The following is a 12,117-nucleotide window of genomic DNA, read 5'->3' on the forward strand; positions in this document are numbered from 1 at the left end:
GTGGCCATAATAATGATACAATCCGATCTTAATTTGATGATCTGATATATATAGTCATTCCCTACAGAATGGCGTTTTTAGTTTTCTTTTATCTTCAAAACTGTAGGTTTGGGAGGTTTTCGCCCTTTTGCGTTTGCGGAAGGGGGCGGGCTAATTTTTGAAGTACACTGGTTTCAGTGTGAGCATATAGCAGTCTGGATGCAAAATTGTGTGGCTCTAGCTCTTATAGTCTCTGAGAACTAGCCGACAAACAAGACGGACAGACGGAGAGACAGACATGGCTCTATCGACTCGTCTATTGATGCTGATAAAGAATATATATACTTTATGGTGTCGGAAACGCTTCCTTCTGTGCGTTACATACAACCGTTATTCGCACAAGTACAATATACCCTATTTACTCTTCGAGTACCGGGTATAAAAATAAAAAATAAAATAAAGTAACTGCCACAAAATCGATATGCTGCCTGCTGGCTGCAACTACAGCGTCAAGGTGCGACAATGACCCTGCTGCAAGTAGCCAAGCACTACCGCGTGTCGTTGTGTGTGTGTGTGGCACACAAAACTAAAGCAAAATAAAGTGGATAAAGGTACGAATACTCGTAGCACGATATTGTTGCAAGCACAATAAAACATTGCATTTAAGAGTACATACAAATTGTTATTGCAGTTTTCGGTTTTGCCATGCCAAACCGCTAAATAATTACGCTATGCTGCAAAGGAAAATTAAGCAAGAGACACAACAAAATAAATAAGAAAACAAAAAATATAGCCGGTGGGTATTTTTTTTGAGTGTTTTGAAATACCGCTGCTGTTGTTGCAGCTGCAGGCAATACCACTTGCATCAGAAAAAACAGCAACAACAAAACTATATAGAACACAGCTGTGCCACACCAAAAATTAAAATAAAATGATAGGCAAAGTTCTTCCATTAGCAAATTGGAAAATATTGTTGTGCTGTTTGCACAATTTTCTCACGGCACTTCTCACGGATGTGCTTTGCTGAGGAAAAGCCTTTCAGGAAATTCCATTCCATTTCCATTCTCCTCTCTCGCGGGACAAGCAATTGGTTTGTCAATAATCACAATGGAACTCGGCGATCATCTTCACATTTAGCACATTCAACAGACAGCAGAAGAGAGACGAAATATAGGAAAGAGAGAGGCAGAAGCGAGGCAAAACAGAGGCATATAGATCTGAAGTAAGAGGACGAGAGAAAAAGAGAGAGCGGTCGAAAAAATGTAATTTGTTTTCACACAACATAATCAACATGATAACCCCCGACCAGAAACGTCTTTAGATTGAGTCTAATGATGATAAACGCTTTTACTGTAAGGTAACCACAGACTCCTGACACCGACGCAGAGAGAGAGACTCCAAGGCAGGTACAGATGGGACAGGGGTAGGGGCTAGGGCAGGGGCTGCGGCTGCTGCTGCGGCTGCGGCTGCGGCTGAGACTGAGGAAGTGACAGAGGCTGGATGAGGAGGATAGGGAATGGTGTGGGGGAGGGGCGAGGGGGGTATTGGGAGTATAGCTGGGACTGTGGCAGGGGCTGGGACTGCCTGTAGAGGGAGTCAGTAAAAATTACTGCCCAGCTGTCCGCTGTCTGCCTTCTTTTCTGCCTTGCTGGCCCGGCTGGACTTGGGCCAATAATAAGTGAACATTCCAAGGCGTGTTAAGAGATGCTCGATTAAATGCCTCAATTGTGGCTCATATTGAACACCAACGGGCAGCGGGAAAACGTTCCTACAGAACCGAACATCGACACTACACACCACCTGTCCGCAACTGAGTGTGGAAGAAGAAGCAGCGAGGCAGTCAGGCTGCAGTCATATAGCACCGCCCCCACCAACGGTCCACTTTTGGGTCGATTTTTTCCTTCAGTGGCGCGCTCGAGCTGTTGGTGGGTTGTCCGTTGCCTGTTGATCGTTGGACGTTGCCTGACTTTTAGCAGTGTCGAAGGTCCAACAATAGCAACGACTACGACTGGGCGAAATCGTTTAGTGTCGTATCTAACTAAGAAAACGTATTTTCAGTATCGAAATTATTATTATTAGCTGACAGCAAATCGCAGGATTCTACTAACTCTTTTTTTGTGTGTTGCAGCTGATGTTGTCGGCTGTTTTTGGCCGGCTCATGTTGTAATAAATGGACAGGAGAGCATGGCATAGGTTGTACACTTTGTATTATATGAGAGTAAGCTAAAAAAAATATGAAAAATATATATTTATATATGAATGTATAGTTAGCTCTTTGTGCGCTACATAATGTGGGGTATTCTGGAGACCAGAGAAAGTACTTAAAAGGAAAATCTGAGCACATGTAAATGACATAAGTTGAGGATATACTGATGGGAAAGGCTTATTTAAATGTATCAGTAAAAGAAAAATGTTTACAAATAAATTGTTTGCTACATAAAAAACTGTTTATTGGTTTTTAAAAAGAAAATGTCAAACTTTATTTTGAGTAATTTGTAGTGATGAACGATATTTAAGACATCACAGATATTGAATTTCATAAAAGAAATCGGCGGAATGAAAGGTTGAATAGTTAAACAGATTCCAGAAAATATAACCTAAATTAATAAATGATTCCTATGCTTATTGATAATTATGTTAGACATAATGTGAAAAACTTTTAATTAAATTGTATTAATGTATGTACGTATTATGTATGTACATATGTATGTACATATGTATGTCCTGACTAAAGGGCTAAAATATTATACAAATATGGAAACTGTCATAAAAAAGAGAAGGAATAAATTTAAAAAAATTGGATCTGATGTAATAAAGAGAAAATATGCCCGAAAAAGTGGTCTTAAAAATTTTAAGATAAGATCCAACATTTTAACAAGTCTTTCCAGAGAGCGTAATTATTTTAATAAGATTGAATTTACTATTAAAATCTAGGGCTTCCTTCCCATTTTAAGGGTATTCACATAATCACCACAATCCAAGCCCAACTCAGTACACACTGCCGAACTAACTGCCATCGTCTCTCCACAGCGTAAACATATCTGAGACTTTGGGGCCGGCTGCTAAAGGTGAGAAACTGGCCATATTGCTGGCGGGCAAAAGGCTAAGGCTGCACCCTACCCCAAACTGGCACACACCCAGGCAGGCTACAGACCGGAGACTACATAGCCAGAGAGCCCGAGACCGGCACAATTATATGCCTTTTGATGGAAAATAATTTTCAATAAAAAGAATCATTTCCAAATGGAAATTTATGCACAAATAAGCAGGTGTTTAATGACGAGCCAAACAGCTATGGCATTGGCTATTTTTGTTGTTTTTATTTAAAGGTGAAATGCAGCACTTGCGACTACCCCGTGGCGCAGAGCCGCGGTGAACCCCAAGTGAAAATTCGTTACAGTTGTCGATTCAACAAACAAGATAATTTTTCTATACACAAAAGCTAACGAGAAAGGGGGAGGGCATAACAAGAGGTAAGACTTTGATTAGCAACACGTTTGCCAGCGGTAACCAACTATGCGCTGTTTCAGTGTACGAATCTTCCAATTAACTGACCAATAAATATCGGCTTTTGAGTTCTTTTAAATTTGTGAAATAGTGCAGACTCACGCGACCCCAAACGGATCAATTGGAATTGTGGTAACAAGTACGCCTATTGGCCTAGCTGCAAGCAACAACAGACGCCTTTTTGTAAGCGACAACAGGGGGCTAATCCACTTCAAGAGGCGAACAATTGTTTCGGAATATTTTAGTACTTTTTGACAGCTGAAGCAGCTCGGAAAAAGACATTGGGATAGCAGTAAAGATTTACCCAGAAGTTCGCTTCTTTCTCAATCACATTTTCCTTCACACTTTTGATTGATGCAAAATGATTGAATCTAATGGGAAAGGCTTTTTTTTTGGAAGGGTACTTAACATCCATCAAACCACTAAACGAGGGGTATTTAGAACGGCAGCAGCAACAAGTTGCCAGTTGCCGGTTGACATATGAGCAGCAACGGGATCAACAGCCGCAACAGCAGACCCAACACACCCAGGAGTTACCAAGCAGTTACTGTCCCGAACAGCAGGCTGATTCTTCAGCTTAAAGAAGAAAGGAGCTTTTGCCGCCACTCCAAGTACCGCCAGAGTACAGGGAGCGGCTACTACACAGAACTTTTTTGGACATAACAAGCAGCAGCAGACTGGGGAGAGAGCAAGCACACCCAGAATTATGTAACAACTGCAGTTGCACTGGCACTGGCCGCAAATTTGCAAGTCAAGTCACTGGAGATGTCACTCCACACGAATAGACAGCTGCCGCAGTCGCTGCGCATCGTTTTAGTCCGGACCGGTCCGTTGGACTTAATCTGAGAATGATTGTGCAATACTTGTGAAGTATCCGTTGTCCTGGCAAGGTTGTTATGGACGCACGCTGTTTGTGCATATAAACATGTGTGCAGCACAAACACCACCTTTTCTACCCTTGAGTTCAGTTTGGAGTTGCCTGCGAGAATGATCTCACGCCGCGACAAATTGCTGCAACAGCCCTGGGAGCAGCTCCGTTATGCACAGCATCGGGAGAAGGTATTGTCCGCACGCCCAGCCATCGATACGCATACGCCACGCTGCCACGAGCACGTGCAACGCAAATGGAAAAAGCAACAGAACGAGCTCGAGCGTCAGCAGCAGATTGAGCGTGAAAATCTACGGCTTCTGCAGAAGCTGGGCGACATCATGAGAACGAAGCGAATCAACAATGTTTGGCTAGAGCCGCGACCCACGTGGGTAGCGAAGCATTTTGTATACCTTTTGTCAGGAGCATTCATTTTGGTTTCTCTTTTAGGTTCCTCAATCGCGAAAAGCACTTTCCCACACGTCCGTACTCCAGTTTGCCGGAGATTGTTACCAATTATGGTCAGCAGCCGGCGGGTACGCTCATCTATGGTATGCTGCCGAAGCACACAGTGGTGGGTCGCTGTCCCACGTGCAGCGGCAATCCGGAACGCACCGAGGTGGCCATTCCCGAGCAGCGTACACAATGGGCCCCGGCCCGAAATTCATGGAATCGCAAGACACAACAGCCGCTGCCTCACCAACGTTGCTACCACTGCGGCTCGTATAAAAGCAGCGAGCGCAAATTGTTTGAGGAATATGCCTAATCCTTTGATGGCTGATGAAAGCGACATGTAAATTACGAAAATAAAATGCACATTTATTAATCAAGCCTTTGGTATATTGGGCGGCAGCGTGGCAAAGGTGAGAAAGCCTGTGTGTCCGGGCAACGTTTGGGGATTGCTCGAGGTGAGATACTTCTTCAACTCCTTGGGTGTTTTGGTCTCTTCAGGCGAGGATGATTCGTTAGTTTTGGGCAATTTAAGAAACTCCAAATCGATGACGGGCAACGAACGCGTCTTGATGACGCTCTCCTGCTGCAGAACCTCCATCGAACAGATCTCGTTAAATCCCAGTTTGGTGAGCTCTTGAATGCAGCGCTGTGACTGCTCAATGCAAGGTGAGAAAGAGCAAAAGCGGCCGCCTAGAAAGAAGAATCAAAACGAAAATAAAAAGCCTAGGATTGCTTAAAATTTGAGTTGCTTAAGATAAGGGCTTTCCACTAGCTTAGGATACCGCCTGACGAACAATCGAAATTCCACTTCCCCTAATGACAAACGTTGCACAGATAGCCAACCAGCGAGCCAGCCAACCAGGTAGCCAGTACAGCCAGCCGTCCTGCCGTGGCCACATCGTGTGTCAAAAGCGGCCTCATTCAATGTCAGGCTCAATGAAATGGCAGCCTGACTGACTGACTGTCCACTTCACCTGGGATTCTTGATTGCAGACCAGGCCAAGCCTTGGACTCCGCCTCAGGCTGTGCCGCCACTGACAACTTCTTGTCAACACGAGCGCTTCGATTCACTTACCCGACAACTTTAACGCCTTGAATGCATGCGGCACAGCCAAATCCGGTGCGGGTAGATCCAAGAATACCGCATTGGCGGCCCCATCCAGTTCGGTGCTGAAACCCAAATTGCACACATCCCTGTGATATACGCTTACGTATGCGGCGAGGCCGTGACGCTTGAACTCATCGCGGGCCTGGTCGGCGCGAGCCTCATGAAAATCGAATGTATGCAGATGACCGGTGGGCTTCAGAGCGCGCAGAATGTAGTGCGACAGCGAGCCGGAACCTGTTCCCGATTCAATGACTACGGCACCGGGTCGCACCTCCAGCTGGTGCAGAATCATACTTATATCTGGGGTGTAAATGATTTGAGTGCGATGCGGGAGTGTTTGTGTCCATAGCTCTGGGGAGGACTGCAGAACATTGGCCCAGCCCTTTGAGAGTTCCACGCGGCTGCCGTATTCCACGCCAATGATGCCTGCAAACGAGAGATTCTCAGGTTATCAGCAACAAGTTAAAAGAAGCACCGAAGGCAAATGTTTTACTGACTTTCCACCTTGAGCGAGCCATAATTGGTCTGGAAGATGTGTTGTATAGTTTCGCCCTTTTTGTTCACTATTGTGGGCACTGCCTCAATGGCATGCATGGAATTGACACTCAGGTATAGGATTACAATGTCCCCCTGCTCAATGTGGGTCTTGGGTTTAAGGAAACTCATATTTTCAATTAGAAATTCGTAAAAGTCGCGATTTATTTATAAAATGTGCGCGTGTTGACTACTTAGTTGCGGCTCAGCCATCGATATATTTGGCACGACGATAATATCATGTAATAGACGATGAGTCGGACTCACGTAGAGCTTCCATGGATGCTAGGATGCACGCTTCGTTCCACGATGAATTGTTCAATCGGATTAAATTATTATTTCAGTGTTAAAAGTCTTTGCAATCTGGTAATATTAAATATAACATAAACATGGAGGAAAATGATTCAAGACTACGGTATGTTCCCGTATATTTTTTAAATGAGATGGTATATTTTTGAGGGTCTGACGGTATATTTAATCGATAATTCCGCGGTCAAACTGCTCATCTCTATTTCCCTCTCTTTTGGTTTTTTTTTACAAAGTATGTATGCCCGAACTTCTATATAATCCGCCGACATCCTGCGATTGAACGTCGAAAGATGGCCATTTGTGCTAGAAAACGATGTACAAATTTGCCAGCCATATTTTCACAGTTTACTTATGTGCAATTGCCTTGTATTTTCCCTCTATTCTATAATTTGTTGCCCCGTTATTCCCTGTGAATATGTTTGCGAACATGACTTTTTTCCGGTCGCAGTCACAAAATGGTGCAGAGATTGACTTTGAGGAGGCGTCTGTCCTACAACACCCGCTCCAACAAGAGGCGCATGTAAGTAGAGGATGAGATTATACCCAAAGATCTAGTCGAATTCTGATATTTTGTTTGTTTACAGTGTGCGCACTCCCGGCGGCCGTCTGGTTTACCAGTATGTGAAAAAGAACAAGACCGTTCCACGTTGCGGTCAGTGCAAGGAGAAACTTAAGGGCATCACCCCATCCCGGCCCAGCGAGCGCCCACGCATGTCCAAGCGCCTCAAGACCGTGGCCCGCACCTACGGCGGTGTCCTGTGCCATGGATGCCTGCGCGAGCGCATTGTGCGCGCCTTTCTCATCGAGGAGCAGAAGATTGTCAAGGCCCTGAAGAGTCAGCGCGAGGCACTTGTCAAGCCAGTCAAGAAGGTCGAGGTCAAGAAGTCCACAAAGGCCGCCGCTACAAAGAAGCCCGTTGGCAAGACCGCAGGCAAATCTGGCGTAAAGGCCGCCGGCAAGAAACCAACTCCCAAAGCCGCAGTCAAGCCCAAGAAGTAGATTGATACTTATGGGAACTTGTGTGAAACACTTATTTTGGACGTGAAAAAATTTTGTAATAAAGAAAATACAAACAGGAATCCGTTATTTGGTTAGTTAGCGAAAATATTGAATGCACACTACATATGTAAATATGCGGGCAGTGTGGTAAAACCAGCTGTGAAAGAGGTAAGCAAGTTTGCCGCCGCCTTGATAATTGCCATTCACATTTGTTCGCTGTCATTGTAATAATTAATAACTTTATAATTACGAAATTGCGGCAAAACCATATTAATCGTAAGCTGTTGATGTTTAACACCTACGACATACGAGAATTGGATGTTTTGCTAAAACAGAACCTTACGATTGTCGTTTGGTGCTGGTGCTGCTGCTTCTTGATTATGTGCCATTCATATTTTTAGCTGACATTGCAATAATTTATAACTTTACAATGCCACAAATTTCCGCAAAACCTTATGAATCGTAAGTTACCATATATTTAGACATGGAACATTCACTATATTTGTTGATTTACCCCAAAGAACCCTAAATTTGTCGTTTGATACGCCAGAACTGGCCGAAATCGCCTACCGTGTCTTAAGTGTTGACAAGGAGCCTCGACGAAATTTCGTGCAGAAAACATTGAGCCTGGAGCTGGATGTTCTCGTTGTACATTTCTATGCGGACCAAGTGAAGAATCTGCGCACGGCCATCAGTTCGTTTTTCGAGGCCCTTCTGCTCTGCCAAGACACCATCAAGCAGTTTGGGGACGCAGCAGTCGAACCGGAAGCACAGGAGGAAAACAATGCCGGAGCACAGTCCAGCACCGACTCCGCATAGAGCCATCTATGGCTTTGCGTTCTATATGCTGTTTACGGTTCTTTTTATTGTCTATCTGGCATGGGCGCTCCTCCCCTTCGAGTTTGGCCTGCAACCCTACTTGCCGGATAAATACTTTGCAGTTTTTGTTCCATTTTTGGTGCTTATGTTCGCCTGGTTTTTCGCATTCCTCATATATCCGGCCATCAATATGTCGCTGACTGTCAACGTAGATTCAGTACATTCCGTTGTAAGCCCCAAACTAACGCTACCTAAGGGCAAAGAATTTACATCTTGGTCACAGCTTAAAAGTCCGCAGGAAGACTCGCCATCAAAGCACAAGAAGCCACCAATCAGCTGCAAGCTGTGCAGAACATCGCATAAGCCAGTAACGCGAGCACCCATAGCCCCCTTAAGATTTCTCGACCTCCAAGAAGTGAATACAGCATATTACAACTAACAAAAACTAACTTATTTCCTTTATTCCGTGAAAATAATTCATTTTCTTCGGACCGTTGTCCAGCCATCTTCTGGCTCAACGAATTTGTCAGCATTTTGCATGCGTGTCTGGGAGCGGGTTACGCGTGCACTGACGATAGGTGCATCCTCCTCGTCGCTCTCATCCATTTCGTCATCATCATCCCCGTCTTCGTCCATGTTTTCGTCGGAGGACGAGTCGCCGTCTACGGGTGTGTATGTTACTTTGACATCGGGACGCAACCACTCCTTGCCGGGTGGCAATTTGATGAGCTCCGCTTCAATATCTGGATACTGATTCTGCTGGGCCATTTGCTTATAGCGCAGAAGATTGCTGCAGATCTCTGGTATGGAATTATCGTCGCACAGCGTGTTGAATTCCTGGTCCATTAGCTCTTCAATCACTGCCTCCAGCTCGCCCTGCGAGATTTTTTCGTTGCCTACACAATATTGATATGTGTAGTCCATGATTTGAATGGCCACCTGCAACGAAGTTATTTTAGGTTAGACTTCTCGCCGAAAATAAATGTAGAAATGGTCTAACCTGCTGGCCATTGCGTCCGCCCATGCCATGCTCCACGGCGAGCCTAAGGTTCTGCCAATTGTTGAAGATCTTCTCAACAATTAATCGAAAATTCTTTTGAAATTCCTTTTGTTGTGCGGCGGCGGCCATCTCGTGTGCTGGTCTAGTGTTGCACAAGGCTGCAGGGTTATACAGTTCGCCATTCGCAGGAAACGTAAACAAGTTGTTAACTTTGCGCCAGAAATTGGAAAAAAAAACAAAATACACAAAAACCATGTCGGGTGACGAACATATTGTCGATCTTCAAGAGAAGAATGATTTGAAAACTGAGACTGCCTTGGACAATGACGAAGAGGAGGATGATGACGAAATGGAACAAATAACGGCTCAAAAGGTATGCCTCACTTTCACATGCCCTGGAATAATTTTTCAATCCTGAATCAACAGGTGCTCGAGGTTCTGGAGACAGCTTGGATCAATGAAATGTGTGCCCCCGAAATACTGCCCGATCAGACGGATATGCTGGAGCTAATGGTCTCTCAGGTGTCGCACATGGTGGAGCAAATGAAAGACCTGGACAAGAATGATTTCCGTGCTGTGGTGCACAGCATGGAGCTGGAACGTGTGCGCTACATCATGGCCAGCTACCTGAGATGCCGTCTGCAGAAAATCGAGACCTTCACCCAGCATATACTCAACCAGGAGGATGTTCGCGAGCCGGACGATAAGCGCCTGTCGCCGGAGGAGACGAAATTTGCCAGGGAATACTCCAGCCATGTGGATGAATACTTCCACAAGGTGGCCACACAGTACATGCCCAACCAGCAGCGCGGAGAGCTCGAGCAAAGAATCGTTGCACCCAACCTGATGAGTCATGTGTTCCTCAAGGCAAATGTGGCAGGTGAATAATTTAAAGCACCCGCAAAAGGAATTTAATGCATAATCTTCTTAACATTTTAGTGCCTGCTGTCATTGTCGGCGTTGACGATGAGGAGGTCGACATGGCGCCCGGCTCCCAGCATATTATTCCATATCAACTAGTTGCTGACTTGATACAAAACAACCAGGGGCAGCTCATTTAACAAATAAGAGTATCGAATAAAATAAATTAAAAAACATAATTTTTCGTACAATTCATACATTGCATATTACACCATTAATTTTTTTTTTTTGAGGTTTTAAGTTACCGCTCTACCCTTGGGTAGAAGGGAATTATTTGGCCGCCCGCCTTTACAAGGGGGAAATCGCCACGTCGAAATATGTAACTTGTTACAGTTTTGCTCCAATACTTACCTGGCGTAGAGGTTATGTTCCCCACGTGCTTTCTCGTCACAGATCGCGGCGCTTCTCTCACCATTAATTTTTAACATACATTTTTTTTTTTTTTTTTTTTGAGGTTTTAAGTTACCGCTTTACCCTTAGGTAGAGGGGAATTATTTGGCCACCCGCCTTTCAAGGGGGAAATCGCCACGTCGTAATATGTAACTTGGTTACAGCTTTGCTCCAATACTTACCTGGCGTAGAGGTTATGTTCCCCACGTGCTTGCAGTGTGCCCAGTGCCAATTGATTTTGACATACATTTATTAATTCTACTAAATGCAATAGGCTGTTGCCATTCAAACTGCGGAGTGGGCGTAGCCAGTGCTGGCAAACGTTTCAGCTATTAACAGCTGCTCTGGGAATTGACACTGAAAAATGGTGGTGTTTTTGCCTACTATATACACATACCACGCAGCCAATTAGCTTCATTTGTCAATGTGGCGGGCTTTTGCGCGACTACCTAGAGCATTAGAGGGTGGGACAGAAGTGGTGCAACAAATAACGCTGACGCAGCATTTGCCACCACATTCCAACGTGAGAAATTTCTGCAGCACGTATTACCGTAAGAAACACAACCTCCAACCCATCATCATGACCAGCAGTTCGAAGCCAAAGGTTGTGTTTGTTCTCGGAGGCCCCGGTGCTGGCAAAGGCACACAATGCTCCAAAATCGTGGATCGTTTCCTCTTCACGCACCTTTCCGCGGGCGACTTACTGCGGGAGGAGCGTTCGCGTGAGGGCTCAGAGTTCGGAACGCTAATCGAGGATTACATACGTAATGGGAAAATCGTGCCCGTTGACGTCACGTGTTCGCTTCTGGAAAACGCCATGAAAAACTCAGGTAAATCGCTATTCCTCATCGATGGCTTCCCACGCAACCAGGACAATCTGGATGGCTGGAATCGTCAAATGTCCGAGAAGGTAGACATGCAATTTGTGCTCTTCTTCGACTGCGACGAGGAGGTGTGTGTAAAGCGTTGTTTGAACCGAGGCCAGGGTGGCTCTGGACGCTCGGACGATAATCTGGAAAGTCTAAAGAAGCGCATACAGACTTACAACAACGATTCGTTGCCCATTATCAAGCACTTTGAGGGCGCTGGCCAGGTGAAGAAGATCGATGCTAGTCCAGATGCAGATAAGGTCTTCAGTGAGGTCGAACGCACGTTCCTCTCCAGCGGTTTCTAGATGCCAAACGAAGACCTCCTCCAACTGAAATGTTATCTCTTCAGCTGATTGTTTAA

General features: G+C 45.1%; 8 protein-coding genes across 9 annotated transcripts; 6 read left to right on the forward strand and 2 right to left on the reverse strand.

Annotated features, from left to right (window-relative positions):
• The first annotated feature begins 4,375 nt into the window (after positions 1-4,375).
• Positions 4,376-5,211, forward strand: LOC117591125. Its single transcript, XM_034284228.1, has 2 exons — positions 4,376-4,742; positions 4,805-5,211. The coding sequence occupies exons 1-2, from the start codon at positions 4,474-4,476 to the stop codon at positions 5,118-5,120; spliced, it is 585 nt and encodes a 194-aa protein (XP_034140119.1). The 5' UTR covers positions 4,376-4,473; the 3' UTR covers positions 5,121-5,211.
• LOC117591119 (tRNA (adenine(58)-N(1))-methyltransferase catalytic subunit TRMT61A) lies at positions 5,153-6,663 on the reverse strand. The gene is made up of 3 exons (XM_034284220.1): positions 6,413-6,663; positions 5,883-6,341; positions 5,153-5,497 (listed from the first exon to the last, which is right to left on the reverse strand). The coding sequence occupies exons 1-3, from the start codon at positions 6,579-6,581 to the stop codon at positions 5,181-5,183; spliced, it is 945 nt and encodes a 314-aa protein (XP_034140111.1). The 5' UTR covers positions 6,582-6,663; the 3' UTR covers positions 5,153-5,180.
• A 543-nt stretch (positions 6,664-7,206) lies between these two features.
• LOC117591128 (60S ribosomal protein L34) lies at positions 7,207-7,837 on the forward strand. The gene is made up of 2 exons (XM_034284231.1): positions 7,207-7,278; positions 7,343-7,837. Exons 1-2 carry the CDS (start codon positions 7,214-7,216, stop codon positions 7,755-7,757), a joined length of 480 nt encoding a protein of 159 aa, XP_034140122.1. The 5' UTR covers positions 7,207-7,213; the 3' UTR covers positions 7,758-7,837.
• Positions 7,838-8,083: 246 nt separating this feature from the next.
• On the forward strand, positions 8,084-8,612 carry LOC117591130. The gene is made up of 2 exons (XM_034284234.1): positions 8,084-8,219; positions 8,279-8,612. The coding sequence occupies exons 1-2, from the start codon at positions 8,188-8,190 to the stop codon at positions 8,574-8,576; spliced, it is 330 nt and encodes a 109-aa protein (XP_034140125.1). The 5' UTR covers positions 8,084-8,187; the 3' UTR covers positions 8,577-8,612.
• LOC117591129 (phosphatidylinositol N-acetylglucosaminyltransferase subunit P) lies at positions 8,513-9,025 on the forward strand. The gene has a single exon (XM_034284233.1). It carries the CDS (start codon positions 8,542-8,544, stop codon positions 9,013-9,015), a length of 474 nt encoding a protein of 157 aa, XP_034140124.1. The 5' UTR covers positions 8,513-8,541; the 3' UTR covers positions 9,016-9,025.
• Positions 9,006-11,093, reverse strand: LOC117591123 (pre-rRNA-processing protein TSR2 homolog). Of its 2 annotated transcripts, none has more exons than XM_034284226.1 (3): positions 11,070-11,093; positions 9,577-9,734; positions 9,006-9,515 (listed from the first exon to the last, which is right to left on the reverse strand). In XM_034284226.1, the coding sequence occupies exons 2-3, from the start codon at positions 9,703-9,705 to the stop codon at positions 9,054-9,056; spliced, it is 591 nt and encodes a 196-aa protein (XP_034140117.1). In that variant the 5' UTR covers positions 9,706-9,734; positions 11,070-11,093; the 3' UTR covers positions 9,006-9,053. The 2 variants fall into 2 exon arrangements, with proteins under 2 accessions (XP_034140117.1, XP_034140116.1); XM_034284225.1 differs by lacking the exon at positions 11,070-11,093 and adding an exon at positions 10,849-10,927.
• On the forward strand, positions 9,749-10,647 carry LOC117591122 (DNA replication complex GINS protein SLD5). Its single transcript, XM_034284223.1, has 3 exons — positions 9,749-9,949; positions 10,003-10,456; positions 10,516-10,647. Exons 1-3 carry the CDS (start codon positions 9,830-9,832, stop codon positions 10,635-10,637), a joined length of 696 nt encoding a protein of 231 aa, XP_034140114.1. The 5' UTR covers positions 9,749-9,829; the 3' UTR covers positions 10,638-10,647.
• A 141-nt stretch (positions 11,094-11,234) lies between the features above and the next one.
• Positions 11,235-12,117, forward strand: LOC117591121 (UMP-CMP kinase). Its single transcript, XM_034284222.1, has one exon. The coding sequence runs from the start codon at positions 11,312-11,314 to the stop codon at positions 12,059-12,061; it is 750 nt and encodes a 249-aa protein (XP_034140113.1). The 5' UTR covers positions 11,235-11,311; the 3' UTR covers positions 12,062-12,117.

The sequence above is a fragment of the Drosophila guanche genome, unplaced genomic scaffold, assembly GCF_900245975.1.
Source record: "Drosophila guanche unplaced genomic scaffold, DGUA_6, whole genome shotgun sequence".
NCBI lineage: Eukaryota > Metazoa > Arthropoda > Insecta > Diptera > Drosophilidae > Drosophila > Drosophila guanche.